Source organism: Mesoplodon mirus (genome assembly GCF_964341445.2).
Source record: "Mesoplodon mirus genome assembly, chromosome: 9".
NCBI lineage: Eukaryota > Metazoa > Chordata > Mammalia > Artiodactyla > Ziphiidae > Mesoplodon > Mesoplodon mirus.
Window position 1 is genome coordinate 35,075,458 of NC_138985.1, and position 19,486 is coordinate 35,094,943.

Consider the following 19,486-nt stretch of genomic DNA (forward strand, 5'->3'; position numbering starts at 1 on the left):
AAAAAAGAGATGCTGTCCCTGACTCTAGATCTATAATGGAATTTCAGGCAACGTGGCATCACTATAGGGAAATATTTACTAAAATGGAGGCAAGCTTGCTACCCTACAAATAAGGTCCTGTCTCCCTATATATACATAATATTGGTTTTATTTTAATAATTAACCAGAAAAGGAGAAATTCATAATACTTAGGTATATATACTTGTTCTGCTACCTTTTCTTTTATAAATTTATGCTAGAAATCAGAGCAATCAAAGAAGACAGCTATATTCCAGGTCTTGTTCTGTGAAATAAGAATAAAAATAATGTAATCATTTTTAAAGTTATAGAGTAAGGGTTAAATTTTCTAAGCCATATATCCTTTATTAGTTCAGCTCTTTTATAAGAAACTACACCCTAGCTGCAAAGGATAAACTGCTAGGTAATGAACCATTATATTTACTTAATAATTATTTTACTGTTTAAATTTTAAGAAAAAGAAACTGAATCTAGAAAAAGGACCACACAACTTCCTGAAACTATTTCTATCTCAATTAACGATGGGGAGTTTCCTAAAACCAGATATCCTTGCATCTCAGTTAGGAACGTTGGGGAATAACTAGAGATAAAAAGTCAAAAATAAGACCAGAAAAAAAAAAAAAGAATAATGATAATGTATTTTGTTTTGATTTATTTTTGACAGTTGTAACTCATTTGACATATGATCGTGCAAACATAACTAGATTCAATACAGAGAATAAATGTATGGACCATCTTTAAATGTTCTGGGGTATGTCAGTGAACTCATAAGAGCACAGAAGGATATTGTAATATCTGTTGTACAGTGGGCAAACTACCAGCTCCAGATAATTACAGTTTAAGATTAGAGACAAGTATTTCTTTTCGATGTTATACTTTTGTGAGGCTGGTTTGTGATGACTGTGGTGCTAAAAAAAAATGTACTGCAAGAAAATCAGTGAGATCAGTGTGGAACAGGAAATGAGAGTGTCAGTGTCCAAACCAATTCCACCATTTGAATAGCTGTGCAGTGCCCATCAGGCACATACCCCACTGATATATAATTTGAATTATTAACAATGAAATAAGTATATTTTAATTTCATTTTATGGGTATTATTTTTTCCAATGGTTACTAAGATGTTAGGGTATAAATACTAGTTGAATTGTTAGGACCTAACTACATAATAAATGAAATTGTTTTAGGTATTTCTTTGGGCGTAAGGGCATCATGAAAAAATTACTGAGATGTTGTATGCCATGACACAAAAGTTTGGGAAAGCAAGAACCTATTTCATTAGAACGCTTAAAACTAGTAAGCACTTAGTACAATTATTTATTTATACCATGACTTGGAAGAAATTATTCAGATTTTAAAGATAAAATGAAGAAAGTCTGATTAGATTTCAGAAATAAAAGACCTTGAGGCAGTAAACTAAAAATTTTGAAGACAAAAATTCATATTGAATTAGTAAGCAAAATAATAAAAATAGTCTTATATACATGACATATAACTTAAACATATATCTAAATAGATGCATATTTTAGTTACATTTACTCAGAAGTAATCACTTAAACTAGAGTATTAATAGATTAATAATTACTTATGAATAATCATTCAAAATGTTTAATAGATGGTGCTCTAAATATCTAAATGTATAATTATGCTATGATTTAAATTTTTAGTTTTAATACATTCCATTACATTAATGTTTTATAATTTAATATATAGTTAGCCTCATACCTAATAAAAATGAAAGAATGTTAAAACTATAATTTTCTAAATTAACTGAAGAACATATACTACATTTGGAAATATTATATTACCTGACTCAGGAACATGTAAGTTTTAGACAACTGCTCAATATTCCTCTAATCTCTCAATATCAATTTTCTTAACTTTGCAGAATTTGGAGAACAAATAAAAGTATTGCTTACTACATGCTGACTGGCCAAGAAATATCATTAAATTTATTCATTCATTCAGCAAAAATGTTTTAAGAAATTCAGTACCAGCTAAATGTTGATGATAAACCCCCCCAAAAGATGAATAGGTAGCAGTACCTTTCTTCAAGAGTGTTAACATCTATTGACTATACATTTCTATATATATATATAAAACTTCAAAAATAACCAGATTTGATTATCATTATTACTACTACTAAGAGTTAAAAAGGAATCTCTATACCATCACTGTCCAGTGGAATATAATGTGAGCCACACAGGTTATTTGAAATATTCTAGTAGTAACATTAAAAATATAAAAATAAATGGGTGAAATTAATTTTTACTGCCATATTTTATTTGATCCAAATCATTGAAAATATTATCATTTCATGATGAAATCAATATAAAAGTTGTAATGAGCTATTTTACATTCTTTTTTTATACTAAGTCTTTGAAATTTGCTGTGTAATTCACTTATACAGCATATCTCAATTAGGACTAGCCACATTTCAGGTGCTCAGCTGTCACACGTGGCTAGCAGCTACTGTCATGGACAGTGCAGCTCTATAACTCTTTATCTTAGCAAAACTTCTATAAAAACTACATAGGCCACATTCCTGGCATAGAAAAGAATGACCACATATCAAAACCTGTTCATATTATTTCCTTGATGTTTGTCCTACAATACCTGTTTTCATCTTCTACTCATTACCAAAAAGTTAACATATTACAAAACAATTAGATTTTCTACCCCCATAATATTACAGAGACTCACAGGTGCCACTGACATTTTAATCTAATTTTAATTTATTCTGTTACGGTCTATGCAAGCTACTCTACCATGTTCTTAGGGAGCTAGAAGAAATAAGAAATGGTTCTTGGTGCTCAATGAGTTTGCAGCCCATTTGGGAGGATAAAATAAGGAGACAAGTAACTATAATCAAGATACAAATTGTCCTAAGAGGTACATAAAGCATCTGGCACTTTGGATGGAGGGAAGGAGGAAGGAAGGCTAACTTCTGACTTAAGGAAGGATGAGAATATGGAAAGACGTTGTGGAGGAAGGCTTCCTGTTATTTTATTTTCACTTATCACTGGCTCTTTATTTTCCACAGATTGTAAAAGTCATGCATGGCATGTAATGTCTTCCAGTTTACAATCATCTAGGCTTCTCCTCTATTTCTTACCCCTATATCCTTTGTACACCTATGTCCTAAGCATACAATTTTCTGTTTCTGAGATTTTCTTCATGTTGCATTCTCTTCTTTGGATGTTGGTTCCTTTCTCCCCTTTACCAAATCAGTTCATTAGCTAAATGCCAGCTTTTCTAACCCCACTCTCCTAAGAGTGCTCTGTGTACTTCTTAATGACCACCAACATTACAGCTTTACTAAATTTGTTTATATATCCTCTTCATCTATACATAGATCAGCACTTTTCAAATTACAAGGGGCACCACACTCACTTGGAGAACTTATTAAAACCCAGGTTGCTTGGTCCCATCCCTGGGGTCTCTGATTCAGAAGGCCTAGGGTGGGATCAACAGTCTGCATTTTTAACAAGTTCCTAGATGATGCTGGTGCTGTTAGACTGGGAGCCTGCTTTAAGAACCACTCATCTACATAGGATACAGGGAAGGATTTTATCCCTCTTTGTATCTTGGGTACCAATTACGACCCGTGACACTGAGGTGGCATCCAAAAATGTCTGTGGAAAGTAGGAATGAGTTTAAAAACCTAATAAATAGAGTACTTATTAGCAAGGCTATTGTAAAGATCTGACAACATTAAGCTGATGGTGATAATCTTCTAAGGAAAACCATTGACCAGGCTCTCTTAGAATGAGCAGGACAGGGTCTTAGACAGAGGTAGGGAAGCTGACATTCCAGGGAGCAGGGCTTCATCTTCGCCAGAATAGTGATTCAATCAGAACATGGTGTCACAGATCAGATAGTTGTAGGGTAGTTTAAGAGGAAGGAAAAGAGACTGGTGAGTGGAGTGACCAGTAGTGAGTGCAATACTGTTGGCCAAAAAAAATAATGCTTAGCTAAAGAAGCTGGCAAGTTCAGAGAACCTAAAAAATGATTAAAGACTTATTAAAAATTTAAAATTCACAGGATTAAGATTCAGGGAATGAAGATAAAAGAAGAGGCAATGGTGCTTTTACATTTGTACTTAATTTTCTGGGAGGATGGTGATGTCAAATGCTGAAATAAAAAATATCTGGATGACAGACGTATAGAACTACAATGTGCTTGGTGTGAAAACTTTGCTAGTCAAGTCTGTCATGTCTTTAGTTCTACTGTGTGGAGATACTGAGAAAGGAATCAGTAATGGTATCAGTGTGTAACTCCAGAGACAGGGGGCCTCCATGAGGTAATTCTTCAAAATTAACACATGTGGTAAATATAGTTGTGTTAAAATTTATTTTGAAATTGAGTCTATCCTTGAACTTATTCCTCATAAAACCGTACTATATTTAGTTTGAAACAAGTCATTTTATGATGCAATGATTAAGATCATCCTACCATTCTTTTTTGCTTCTGAATAAAAGGGTTTTTTAGTGACATCTGCTGCGTTTTTACACTTAGTAGAAAAAACTTTATTTTCCGAAGTCTAGTCAACTTATCCAACCATAGCCTGTCCTTCCTATATATCTCACCACATAAAGAAAAAATCTTATTTGTGGTTAAACAAACAAACAAAAAACCTTTTTAAATGTATTTATCAACCATGAAGAGAGTTTCTCTATTAATAATCAAATCTATGGGGGAAAATCACAAATTGTCTATATTATCATCTGATTTTATAAAGTTAAAAAATTAATTCATGTTTTTTTAAATTCCCCAGTAACTCTAAAATAATAATGTTAGAAACATTGGTTCTAAATGAAGAGCTGCATCAAGAGAAAATTTATTAGTATGGAATTCGGGATAAATTTCAAAATGGCAATACTATATTACTGGCTTTCCTTCTTTCTTGTTGTCCTAAATTATCCTCATTTCTTTGTCCTTTTTACCTTCTACTTAAGTTACAAAATCTACTGTAATGCATATCTTGTGTTTCCAAAAAGATACAAAGATATATTTGATATACAGAGGCTCAGATTTGTGTAACAACAAAGAAAAAGAACATGAAGCATTAGATACATTTTTCAAGTTCCCCATAATAATAACTGCTACAGTATTTTAAGAGATGTAGAAATACATCATTTTGATACATCTTGATCAGTTATAAACTCAGAAATGGAAACATTTTTTGTTTGTTTCAGTAGATCATTAGGAAAGGAGAAATCACATGAAAAACACCTTAGGAAATAATATTGTATTTCCTACCTCCTAGTCTGAATAAGGAGCTAGAAAATAAGTAACTTGGAGGTTGCATTGGACACTTCTCACCTTGCTGCTGCTGTGTTTCTTTTTGCTCACTGAGGGTGACCCTGGTTGCCCAGGGCTGGGAACAGAACTGGATCCTGCTGATGTAGGACCTGAATGAACGTGAGATCCTTTTTCAACGATGGACGACAGAACCAGTGGTGACTGCTGTAGCGAGACCTTCTGGAGCTCTGCAGCCAACTGCTTAGGATCAACCCCTGGGGATTTCGCTTTATCCACTACAACAAAATGAAATGGCTTCACACAGTCTCAGTTTCATAGGTACTTAATACCATGGAACTTACCTAAGTTCTAGATAACAAAGTCATTCAGAACTTAAAAAAGTTTTATAGTTACTTATAAAACAAGCTCAATTAAAAAAATACATGCAATTGTACCTTTATGAATCTATTATTAAAGAAGTCTGGAAGGCTCAGAGAAAAATGAAAGAATACTATATTACAGAGGAAAATGGAGGTTCCTATTATATTTTCATAAAAATGTTTTTAAATGTTTTATATAGAGAATTCTATGCATGATAAAATATTGTTTTACTCACTGGAATTTAATTTGTATGACTGGCTGTTTTTCCTTCTTGAAATCTATTATATCTATTTCTCTAAGTGAGAAATTTCAAAGAACATATTTACATTTACAGATGTATGAAAATTTCTATAGGCCTTGGCCTGTTCTGTTCAGTGCAGTGACCCAGCATCTTAGAAATGCTGACTACAACATAGGAAGTGCCCAATAAATATTTGTTGAACAAAGCTATAGTGATACTTTTAGTCTTATAAGTGATTTAGATTTATAGACTGTATTTGTTATCTAAGAGATAAATCTACTTCATCGTGTAGTTATGAAATTATATGTTGAATTTTATTTATCATAAAAAGCAACCAAAAGGTTTAGGAGTAAGTGTTCCAAAACCAACTGCTAAAAAAGAACCAGTATCATCTAAAAATTATATAGGACCTCAAACAAATGGCTCCATGGATTACTTTCATATAATGAATTTTATTTTAAAGAATTAAAAATATCAACTCTCACAGTAAGAATTTCATATGAATTTCTTTAATGGGTCAAACATGTAAATATGTGTTTTCCTAGAACACTAAAAGTGTAGTTACAATGCTTTTGATTTTCTTTATGATTACATAAATATATAAACATCTGTCTATAAATTTATTTTTGTCTATATCTATGTATATGTCTATATCTGCCTCTACAGCTACATCTGCCTCTACAATTACTCCTCCATTTAAATCTACATCTTTACCCACAGTTGGAAGCAGACTGTTTTCACCTACCAGCTTTTGGTGGTTCATGAAGTTCTAGGTGCTGGGGATTTTCAGAATCTGATAGCATACTGAGGTCCCTAAAAATTAAAACAACAAAAAAAAATTAAGAAAGCAACTGAGGAAGTCTGAGACAAAAGGCCTTTTTCCCCAACTATGCTGAATATATTTTTTCAGTAGGTAAATGAGAAGTGGTTAATGATATAAAGCAATTTCAAAGCATGCTCACCCTTCTAACCAAATCTATATTTGCAATGCTGTTAAAAGTCAGCTGATAAAAATGATTATTTAAGGTGAAATCTTTATGGATTAAATATAAGTTCATTTTGAAATACTGTACACATCCATAAAATCTAAATGGGTTTAGGCTTTCATTTAAATGATGCATGTTTCAATAAAAGCATGAAAGGGGACATAATCAGAAACAAAATTAGCTGGATTCTTTCTATGCTTTAGACTTTGATTCTGAACACAAGAAATCTATAAAACTTGTATTCACTTCATGATCTAATTACAGGAAATCTTGCTGACTGGCAAAGGTTCCACCTTAACAATTTTAAATTAAAAGAGCCATGAATAGCCAAAAAATGGAAACAGAAAGATGGGGAAAAACTCACAGTCTTACACATATTTCTGCTTCCCCACTTTGCTGACTAATGATACTCTGTACTTCTTCATATGTTTTAGAAGTTAAAGGAACTCCATTCCATTCCAATACTTGCATGCCTACAAAGACAAATTCAAGTATAAAATTAAAAAGGTGTGCTGTCTCATCTGGGTCCACAAGGCACAGAACACATTGCTTTGCATTTAAAAACCAACTCAACACACCATTTCAGAGAACATCAGTTCCAAGTTCTCTGGAACATTAATATCAAAATCATATGAAGTTTGATTTCATCAACTTACCTGAACATATAAAATATGTCAAACAGAACATGCAAAATGTTGCTCTTGAAAATCTATTAAATAGTATCAAACACATGCATTTTGTTCACACTGCTTTAAAGAAAATATTCTTGACTGTATGTTGCTTAAACCAATTTTGTGTGGGAAAAAAATAATTGCAACCACCAATATAATTTTTCCACGGGCAACGAGCAGCTAGAAGAGTGTAAACTTCCATTCTATTGTGGAATAGGAGTGGTAGAAAAAAGTCATTAGGATTTTGTTGCGAAGCTCCCTTTAAGAAATTGTTACAGCTTCAACTTTGATCAGATGAAAAAGATTTCCATGGTGTGTGTTTTTCTTCGCTGCATGCAAGACAATCCTGAGTAGAAGCAGCAGAAATGTTATACAGAGGGCAGCGTCATGGATGTGTGTGTGGCCTGTGCAATAGTATGCCCTGTGCTCAGAAGGGCCCCATGCTTGGTTTAATGCTTTGCTACTGCCATCTTGAAATTCTTAACACTGTTTGAACAAAGAGTCCTATATTTTTATTTTGCACTGGGTCCCATAAATCATGTTGCTGGACTGGTTACAGAGCATTTCATATTTCCTCTCTTCCTAGAAAGGTAATTTTCATACAAAAAAGTAGTAACATAATTAATATTTCAATATTTTACACTTGTTTTTTTGTCCATATTATATGAGCTGCCAAATAATTTTGGGAACGTATTTGGCACAAATCACATGGTCCTAATATGTAGCTAAGTGGGCTAGATATAAATTCGATGAAACCATCCTGACTTATAGTGCCCAGATATTTGTGAATGCTACCAGCTTTACCTGAGAAAAAAATACCTGTATGCCATGACTAGGTTATAATTTAAATAAAAAGAAATGCTTGTTGAACAATTAGGTTTTCAATGAGCTTCACAGATGCCAATGTGAAATTCCCTATTACTCACTATTGGCTTCCATGGGAAATTTTCAACATGGCATGACTGAGTCTTTAAAAGTTTTAATGATTTTGATATAAATTGGAAAGCATATTACCAGTTGCAAACAAGTAAGGGAAGTTCTTTTACTATTGGGAAATGGCAAAAGAAGTCCTTAAAAGTGCCCACAATAACACAAACAAGAATGACTTTTCTATAACTTACTCCAAGAAAACTTTACCTTCAGATGGGCCTTAGGTTTATTTCAACAATCCCAGGCTGTTGTACACATAAAATGAGAAAATTACATAAAAGACAGTGATAATACCACTAAAGAAAAATTTAGAGCTGAAAGAGGAAAAGCACACTGAAAAACACACTTTTTCTTAGTCACAAGAAAGAGTACATTTATGAACAGATGATTCTGAATTGAAACAAATTAATAGTGGTATAATTCAGAAATTTCATTGTCACTTTTCTGTAGGAGCAAATTCTATGAAAGGCAATAGCTGCATAATCTTCATGCTTCTTCTGTTGAATTTACCCATTCATTTTTCACATCTTAAAGGGGCAAATTTATAAAACATATTTATCCAGTGAAATGAAAAAATGCTTCTAGTTGTAAACAGGAAAACTATTTAGACACATTAATAAAACTGATGAAAAATACAGATAACTAGGATCTTAACCTAGATATATACCTGAGATTATGAACTACATGATTTGCTCTGTCCTAAGATATACCAGCTGAACTTCTTTTCCCCTTACTCAGTTTCCCACTAGCACTGGGGCAGTACTGCAGTTCAAAAAATTTTGCCAGTTCTTTTATCCTTTTATTTTTGGTTTCAATGGTGAGTATGCGATCTATAGGGAATGTGATTACTTGAACACAGTTCCCTTTCCTCTGCCTCTCCAACTTCCTACAAATCCTACAAGAACCACAGTAAAATAACCAAGTGAATATACAAACTACTTTTAAATTCATAAGATGGTTTTAGTCATTGTGAGAATTAAGTACTGTTAGGTATGTGTCTTCAAATATGATATTTTTGAAAATACTTTAATTGTAAAATCCTATGAACTATTTTAAAATGCATGCAGAAATTGTCTGATCACACTACACAGAAACCAAAGTAGTATTTTATCATTTCAACGATTTGAATGTAAGCATATTCAATCTTAAGGAAACTTTTGACTTTGACTTTGGTTTAGAAATAATTCCCAGAACACAGTGAACACATGAATGGTTTTATCTAATATTTAGCATTATGAGCAAACACATTTTCTTTATGTTTAAATTATATCAACATGTATGTTAACCAGTTGTTCAAGTTTGAGATTGCATAGATGATACTTCAATTATATCCCTAGAAAGTGCCTCTTCTAATAACTTTTAATAGGAAAACTAAGATAATCTGAATTTTTTTGAATGTGCAACAGTCATGATAGAATTTGCTGCTCAAAGTCTTACATCTAATAGGTTAGTAAACACTGAAAAAAGACAACAATCAGGTAATTTTTGAATTCTAAAAACATCAATCACTACAAAACATTCTGAAATGTGTGTTTTTATAACTTCTGGGATTACTGAATTTTGTATGTTTCTCAAATTGGCAAAAGCTATTCTTATCTTTACAATTCAGAATTTCATGTTGTTATTTCTCTGTCTATAATATTTACCATTACTGCAAAAACATCTTCTGTATTAAAATTACTGCATTAACAGTCAAAATCTTATACGTTAATGTATATCCAAACATATATCACACAAAAGCTCATGACTTTTACTGATTTATTCCACAAATATTTATGTGGCAGGCACTACACAATTCATCACCTTTGTGATGATCACCACCTTTGTATCTACTATTTTATGCTGTTATAAAAATTAATAAAAAAGATACTCTACTAGAAAAAGCAGAAGTATTTTGGCAATTAGTAAAATGAAGATTCACAGAGAAGGAAATTCAAAAGTGGTTTAAGTATATGAAGAAAAGCCCAGACTCATTAGAGATTAGAAACTACAAATCAAAGCAGTAATGATGTATTACTTAATGCTCATCATATTGAGGAAAGTTTGAAAGCCAGAAAATACAGCGTGTTGACCAGGATATGGGATTTAGGGGACCTTGACTTCAAGAGAGATTATAATTGCTAGGAGGTTTTTTAGCTTTATCCCCACTCTATGATGTGAGAATACTAAAACTGCTAGGATGAAAAAAACCAACTGCTCATTTACAATTTATAAACATGTAATTATTTTAATGGGAATGCAGACAAATGCAACCACTCTGGAGTGCAATGTGGCAGAATGTCATTAAATTAAGCATATGTACACCCTAGGACCCAGAAATCTTCTTGACTTTCTATTTGTGGGGAGGTGGAAGTATCAGGAAAAATGGACAATGAGAGCTTATTAAATACTCATGATGGAAACACTTAGCAGTTTTAGGAAAGAGACCATACCAGGTGTTAACACCAAAGGGCAGATCCATCTTAAAATCGTCTGCCAAGGGGCTTCCCTGGTAGCTCAGTGGTTGAGAGTCCGCCTGCCGATGCAGGGGACACGGGTTCGTGCCCCGGTTCGGGAAGATCCCACATGCCGCAGAGCGGCTGGGCCCTTGAGCCATGGCCGCTGAGCCTGCGCATCCGGAGCCTGTGCCCCACAACGGGAGAGGCCACAGCAGTGAGAGGCCCGCGTACCACAAAAAAAAAAAAAAAATCATCTGCCAAGTAAAAACAAGTGAGAAACAGGATCGGATCTATAGGGCAATGACATTTATGTTCATTAAAATGATATTCACACAAACTAACATTATATATCATACAAATAAACAACAGACCATTACATAACTTATCATGGTTTTTCATGGAGGGAAGAACAGATAGGAAGAGAAAGTGAGATAAAAGGAAAGAAATGAGTTAATAAATGAATGAATAAACAAGCAAGCAAACAGTCCCCCCTCATACACACACAGAGGAGGGGACCTTATGTGAACCAACCAGGCTGGTGTGCTGTGAAATGAGAATTGGATGCAGCTGGGATAAAAAAAACCCCACAAAACAATTTAAAAATATGCATATAATAAATTATTTATAATTTATTATTTTATCCTTTTTTCCACTGATATTATTAACTATGACTCTAGATTAATTTTCTAAATTTGGACATCCGCTCCCAAGAACCCTCTATAAACTAGCAGCAGTAGGAAAAACTCAGCTGAACTGGTTATCTGCCCTGGCTTTCTAAATAGCAAACAAACCCTGCAAGTGATTTTCAGGAGTCCAATACATTGTCCCCAACAGTTATACTACTTACTCATTCATTTTCAAGTTAGGCAATGTTAATATAAGAGAAATGCATAGGTAGATGGATTTTATTATTTTTCAGAACTACATTTTAAAATATTTTACAATTTTAGCCTATTTATACATTAATATAAAAGAAAGAAGGGTGGAAAAAAAGGGGGAAAAAAAGGAAAGGAAAAAAGAATGGAGGGAGGTAAAGTTAAAAAAAATAGTATTTGGGCTCCCCTGGTGGCACAGTGGTTGAGAGTCTGCCTGCCGATGCAGGGGACACGGGTTTGTGCCCTGGTCCAGGAAGATCCCACATGCCGCAGAGCGGCTGGGCCCGTGAGCCATGGCCACTGAGCCTGCGCGTCCGGAGCCTGTGCTCCGCAACGGGAGAGGCCACAACAGTGAGAGGCCCACGTGCCGCAAAAAAAAAAAAAAAAAAAAAAGTATTTGAATAGTGTCTTGATTATTTACAGATCAAAGGAGATGTCCTCAATTATGATAAGATGTTTAATACTGTACACCTGAAACACTTTAAAAATCAGCAAAGTATGGCTTGCATATATAAATGCTCAAATGAAATTAATTTACATATTACACAATTATCACATTTTGAACATAAAAAATTATCTAGGAAATATCAAAGACTACTGTTGAACTGTCTGAGCTTACCCACAGTTTTTTTTTTTTTTTTCTAGGTCTGAGTCTACTGAAATATTTAGAATTAATGACTTCCACACTTCCAGATGTAAAACAGATATGCCTCCATTCATTAAAAAAATTGTAAAGAAAATAGATTATCACATATTAATGGTCAATAATAAAAGGGTCATTGAAGGAGGATTACATGAATGAAATGTCTTACAAAGGCATGTCAACTAATTCAGAGGCTCATTATAAAGTAAGCAAGATCTGTGTAGAGGTGCTAGTTTTAGTCTTTTGTACAACATACTAGAGAAGTGAAACATGAGGTGACATGACTTTTCTAACATCACACAGTTAGTTGATGGTAATGCAGAAATATGAAGTCCATTTAACTGTCTTTCAGGCCAATGCTAGTGTCAGTAAAGAGGAAAACTCATTCAAATTATGCTAACCAAAACTACATCGTAGCCCACCTGAATATAAACAATGTTCAAATATGTAAAACCTAGCACAAAGAACACATATGTTATCTATAATGACATATTTAACCACAATAAAGAAAGATAATTTAGAAATTATTTCATTATCTATATGACAATATTATTTGAAGATTTGGGCATGCAAAAATTGAAGATCTTATTAAACAAACAGAAAGTTGTTGTGGGATATATCATTTTATGGTGCGTAAACAGTGACCACTAGGAAAGCTGATTGGCTTTCTCATCTCTTTTCTCCACTTCACTCCCAGAAGGGAAACCAATTTCACATTTCTACAGGCACAATGATGGGAAATTATGCTGAGCCCCGCTGGAAGGGAAAATAATGTAGGAAGGATTGTTCAATATCACTAATCATCAGGGAAATGCAAATCAAAAGCACAATGAGACATCATCTCACACCTGTTAGGATGGCTATTATTTAAAAAAAACCCAAACAAACAAACAAAACCCCACAAAAGACAATAAAAGTATTGGTAAGGAAGTGAAGAAATTGGAACTAGTGTACTCTGGTGGTTGCAATGCAAAATGGTGCAACCACTATGGAAAACAGTATGAAGCTTCCTAAAAATTAAAAGTAGAATTATCACATGATCTAGCAATCCCACTTCTGGGTATTTATCCAAAAGAACTGAAATCAGGATCTTAAAGAGATACCAGCGCTCCTATGTTCTCTGCAGTGCTACACACAAGAGCCAAAATGTGGAAATAACCTAAATATACATTAACAGATAAATGGATAAAGAAAATATGGTTTACAAATATTAAGGAATATTATTCAGCCTTTATTGCTCGGGATTCAGGAAATCCTGTAATAGGAGGCATGAATGGACCTTGAAAATATTATGCTAAGTGGAATAAACCAATCACAGGAGGACAAATACTGCTTGATTCCATCTATATGAGGTATCTAAGATAGTCAAACTCATAGAAGCAAAGAATAGAATGGTGGTTGCCAGGGCCCAGGGGAGGGGGAAATGGGGAATTTCTTATTAACTTGTATAAAAGTTCAGTTATACAGGACAAATAAGCTTTAGATATCTGATAAATAACATTGTGCTTTTAATTAACAATAATGTATCTTACACTTAAAAACCTACGAAGAGGGTAGATCTCAATGTTAAAAGTACTAAACAGAATTTTAAAAAGAAAAAAAGAAGAATGTAGGATGAATGAGGGGAAGGGGAGGTAGAGAGTTCTAGGGAGATCTCTCCCAACAATGGTGGCTGGAGGTTGCCAGGGCAGTAGAGAGCAGCATCCTGCTGGCTTATATTACCCAGGGAAGACGGCATTACCTCAAAGAAAAATTTCTGTGCGGTGCCATTAGAAAAGCTGACCGTAGATTTGGTGGCTCAACCTAGGCAGAATTACTCTCGTGAAAATTTGGTCACAGTTTAAAGGAGCCACCCACTGTCAAGGAAGCATGCAGGCTTGGACACTGCTCTCAATGCGGTGTGGGTCAAGGTAAAGAGGCCCAACCCCCAGTGTTCTAGAATGTGTAAGAGCCTCACTGGGAATTTCCTCAGTGCTCATGGGGCAGGCAACATCAAAAAATTGAAGGGTTTCAACTTCTCACCAGTAGATGAAGGGAAGATTGGAACTGATTACATTTGATTTACAGAAAAAGTCATATGTTTGTTACACTCCAGTATAGGTGTTGCAAATTCATGCTTTTTAAACAGAGTTAAAGGTAAATAGGGGAATATATCCATGATTTGTGGGTCCAATTTGAAGAAGATTATTGTGATAGGATTTTGTTTCTAATCACTCCGACCACTGAAATAATCTATTATTCCAGTTCAATATTTCCTGGAAGGATTGGTACAGATACCAAAGTCACACTATGGCTACAGTTTATGGTGTTTAGAATTAGATACGTTATTTGAAACAGGCTACAATAGAATGTGGCTGAATAAGGCAGGAAAGGGGTTATGGGTAGATTAGTAAAATTTTATTGATCCCCCGAAAATAATATAACACGTGGAGATATCCAATGATAGGTTTGTGATGCTATCACCTCATTTAAAATAGGGTGCAGTTCATAAATTTATAAACTTTTCTCAGTTTAATTTCCCTATTTATTTTGTTAAAGTACTCAGAATGGATGTTTTCTATTGACTTTCTAATTAAATGGCATGAACAGATTAATATCATCAAATCTAAAGGATATCATGACCAGCTAACAGTAACAGATTAATCCAAAATGCACTCATGATTATATAGAGATACAGAGTTGGGTTAAATGGACATAGGAAGCTAGGGCAAATGACACAATTGTGCATGAGAAATGCTTGTCTTAACTGGTGCCTCCTCTGCTTTAAGTATCCCTAGCGAACCAGCAAGGATTTTAACTTTAATTATGTTCTTAACCTTTTTTGATACTCATGTGTTCTGTACTATTCCCTTTATAAAGTTATTTAAATGTATCCCACTACTCAGACAATGGAGTTTAACATAAAATATCATCAATTTATACTAGGAAAAGTGTTTCTTAATAAATACAGGAGACATTTGAACCAGTGGCAAAATCATCGTCATCATCATCATCATCTCCACTGATCATATATATAGAAGATACAAATTCCATTTCATAACATTATTTGACAGGCAAAATGCGCAGAGCTTTGCTTTGACTTCTGAGTTGTAACTTTAAATCATGTGCAAAATTGGACAAAAAGGAAACTATGTTTTGAAAAGTAAAGTTATAAAAAGAAATCTCCCAATCAAAATTTAAGAGCAAAAAATTCCAATATACTATTCTAGAGTATAAGAAAATACATGTTTTTTTACAAAGAAGGAGATTTTTTTTAATCATAACCTAAGTACTCATCACTAGAAATATTACAACATGGTCAATTTCTGTGCATAAAAATGTTGTTTTTATATTTTGCTTATTTTCAGCCAGACACTATATAATTATTATGAATGGTATAATCAAAACTAAAAGAGTGAACTTTAAATACATAAATTCTTTCATCATCTGAAGAGTTAATGGATAGAAATAAAACAGAGAAGTCATTTCAAACAATAAAAAAATCAATAACCATTTTATCACCCTAAGAGAAACTTTACAAAAATAAAATGAATTATGTGTTTAGCTACTTCATAAGAAGTGCCAGTATTCTATTAACATCATGAAGAAGAACTAGCAAATAATTCACTTTGGCTGGATAGATGTTCAACACATGACAAATGTTATTTGATGGTAGAATTCTATTCAAAAAGTTCTCACAGTAAACAGAATGTAATTTCAATCTATATATATATATATATATATATATATACACAACATATTACAATTGTTGATTTTTCCATTAATAAACTAGAGTTGTTTAAGAAGACACCTTAACAGCAATATTTGCCAAATAATAGAGAAAAAACTCAGTTATTTTCCCTCCAGCTCTTTAAAATTCACGTAGAGAAATTATTTCCTCTAATTCAGAAGCAAACATGATTAACAGCCACAAAAAATAATGGTAACATATTTTGATGAATTACACAAAACTTTCAGATGTATACCATCTAATTAGAAGAAGTCTTTTTGATTAAAATGAATAAAATTAGATCTATTTCACTTATGTTAATCGTACAAACATGGGACTTCGTTGTTTTTTTTTTTACAAAGTTATTTTGACCACGTTTTCTCATTTTATCTTTACAGCACTTCAGTAAAATAGGTAGGGTAAATGTAACTATTACTGTGTTTACAGATCTGAAATCTGTTTTAGAAATTATACTGAGTGGTAGTTCAAAGAGCCAGGACTCCTGATTCCTCATCTACGTTCAAGAATATTAGCATTCTGAGGGCTTCATTTCTGTTTAGGTTGTATGACTTCTATTAAAGAATGTATATTTATTGTATTAATTAAAATAAGATTTAAGACTTGAATGTTAAATGCTCTGTAGGTTTGTTATATGATGTAGAGATTGAAGTTTTTTAAAAAAATGGTGGAGTACATTTTGGCCTACTAAATTTGAATACTGTGTACAGGAACAAATGAATGAACATATTGAGGTCATTTTCACTGAGCTGAAATGTAATACACATGTTATATTAGTATTTATAGATATATGATATAATATCATTTATCTCCACATCCCCTGTTCCCACCTTGGTCTGAACAGCCACATTTCATGCCTGGATCATTTCTATAGCATCCTAACTGCTCTCCTTCCTATTCTTTACTCCTTCAAACTATTCTCCTTATAGCAGTCAGAGTGATTTTATTTAAACGTCATTCAGCTTGTGTTGGCCCAGTGCCTTCTCATTTGACATTAATAGAAGCTGAAGTCCTCACACTGACCTAGAAGATGTTACCTCTGTTACTTCTGTTACTCTGTTACATCCGTTACTTCTCTGCCGGAAGTTCCTGCTTTCTTCTCTCTCACTCACATCCTCACTCAGTGCCAGCCACGCTGGCCTCCCTGCGGTCTTATTATTCCTGGCACACACCAGGCAGGCTCTTGCTCTGGGCCTGTGCCCTTTTCATTCCTCTGCCTATAATACCAATAACTCCAAGCTCACTCCTTCCTCTCCTTGGAGGCTTTCCTCATTTTTTGCCTTCTTGGTGAGGTCTTCCCTGACATCCCATCTAAAATTTCAACCCTACTCTCCTATTTGGCATATCCACCCTCCTTGTTATCTTTTTCTCCTTAGTACTTATTACCACTTATTATGTGATACTTATAAGTAGGTTTTACTTTCTGTCTCACCTACTGAAATGTATGGTCCATGTTTTCTTCATTCATGTCCCACAGGACCAAGAAAGGTTGCTCTATAGAGCATGTACTTACACACACACACACACACACACACACACGCTAGAACTTAAAAATCTCAAGTACCATATCTGACAGTGACGGGGATCTAGTAAAAACTAGAGAGTAAAAGAAAACAAAAGTAGCCTAACAGGAAAAAAAGCAAATTTATTTTCTTCCACCACTCTCAGTGTAACTTAGTATATATATGAAAAACCTTTAATTTAGTCTGATATGAAAATCTGCCTTCCCACAGAATATTCTTTCTGCTGCAGTCTCATCACTATACCTGGAACATGGCTGTACTCCAATACTATAAATAAGTAAAATATGAACTATGTAAAAAATTAACCAATGAAAGAGATAAAAACCTAAAAAGATCTGTTTCAGTTCCTGGAGAGTTCTTTGCCCTCAGGAGCTTACAGTCTGTTCTTAGACATTACCTGAAAGTTACCTGGGGAGGGGAAGAGGCATATCTGTAACCCACATTTAGCTATGGTACTGGTTCTGACAGAAGCCTGCAGAATCAACCAATGTATTCTGCATTTCTATATTTCTCTTACTGAAAGTAGAAGAAAATATACATTGTCAAAAAAGTTATTAAATAATGGGTTTTCTTTCTGTAAATACATCTTTCTCCTAGTTCTTCAGGTTTATTTTATATTTTTGTTCATTCAGACCCTGACCAAACTTTTCCTCCACAGTGAATATCCTCTATCCACTGCGCTTGTAGGCTGTAACCATCTTGAAAGCAAGGTGGAATTATAGAATGATAGAATTCTAGGATATACCTGTAGAGTAGTTACTGAAATAAACGTCTTGACCTATTTGCATTCTTTATTATTTCCCATATTCCTGATATTCTCTCCTTTACTCCTTCCTAAAACCTTCTTTCTGAACTCCCTTTTTATCACCTCCATCTACCTTGTCAGCATATTACTGCTGCACACCAACAGGTTCTTACAGTTCTGCAGTAAGCACCTCAGTGTTCTCCCCCAATAAGAAACAACATCTCATGCAGGGATGAATTCAAGTATTGTAAGGCCTGAAGCTTATGCAATTTTAAGAAAGTAGAGAAAATTATGAATACAAAATGGATACAAGTGAATATTTTGTTAAAAGGACAAAATAAATCACAACAAATTACAAAAGTTATAAAGTTGACAAATGTCACAAATATCACATATATTTTTTAACTTCCTGGAGCCTTGGAAGGGGCCTGTATAGGTGAGGAAGGAGCCCTGAGACTTTAGGGTCATGATTTATCCATTCTGATTTCATTCCTTCTTTCATCCTATGTAATTAGTCTCACATTCTTAATTCTAGGGCTCACATTTCCATTTTATGTAACATACACAACTTACCATAGCACACATACTACTGTTTTGCTTCCTCTTTCCACACCTTAGACTGTATGATTCTTCTCAAGGTTCAATTTCTCCCCCGCATCCCTTCAATAGTAAAGTGTCTCAAAAGTATGCATTACAGAAGGGTCTTGTGGAGGGCCCCTTACACTTAATGCTGAACACCCAGTGAGTTTCTGTGATTTGTCAACAGCCATAAAAAGGAGTTGATGAGAAAGATCAGTCCACACACTGGGTGCCAGACACCTGACATCTGACACCTACACCACGATTCTATTCACTAACAAGATATGCTTTCAGTGACTTACAGAGCATGAGAGTTACATAAGCAGATATTAATTGTATGTATGTCCATAGACTTTAATCAGAGATGAGATTAACAAACTGTTGATAAGAAGAAAAACTTAGAAGGCTTTTTATAAGACTAGCCCAAAGTATGGTTTTACGGTTAGGAGGTGATATATTTACATGGGACATGACTTAATCACTTCAGG

The 19,486-nt window shown here is 33.9% G+C and overlaps 1 protein-coding gene across 1 annotated transcript in view; it reads right to left on the reverse strand.

Moving 5' to 3' along the window:
* PCLO (piccolo presynaptic cytomatrix protein) overlaps positions 1–19,486 on the reverse strand; it is a 387,719-nt gene that overhangs the window by 93,385 nt on the left and 274,848 nt on the right. Inside the window, exons 11-13 of the mRNA XM_082632322.1 lie at positions 7,232–7,340; positions 6,627–6,694; positions 5,341–5,555 (exon numbers count right to left, since the gene is read on the reverse strand). Coding sequence (XP_082488448.1) covers positions 5,341–5,555; positions 6,627–6,694; positions 7,232–7,340 — 392 coding nt within the window. The remainder of the gene's footprint in view (positions 1–5,340; positions 5,556–6,626; positions 6,695–7,231; positions 7,341–19,486) is intronic.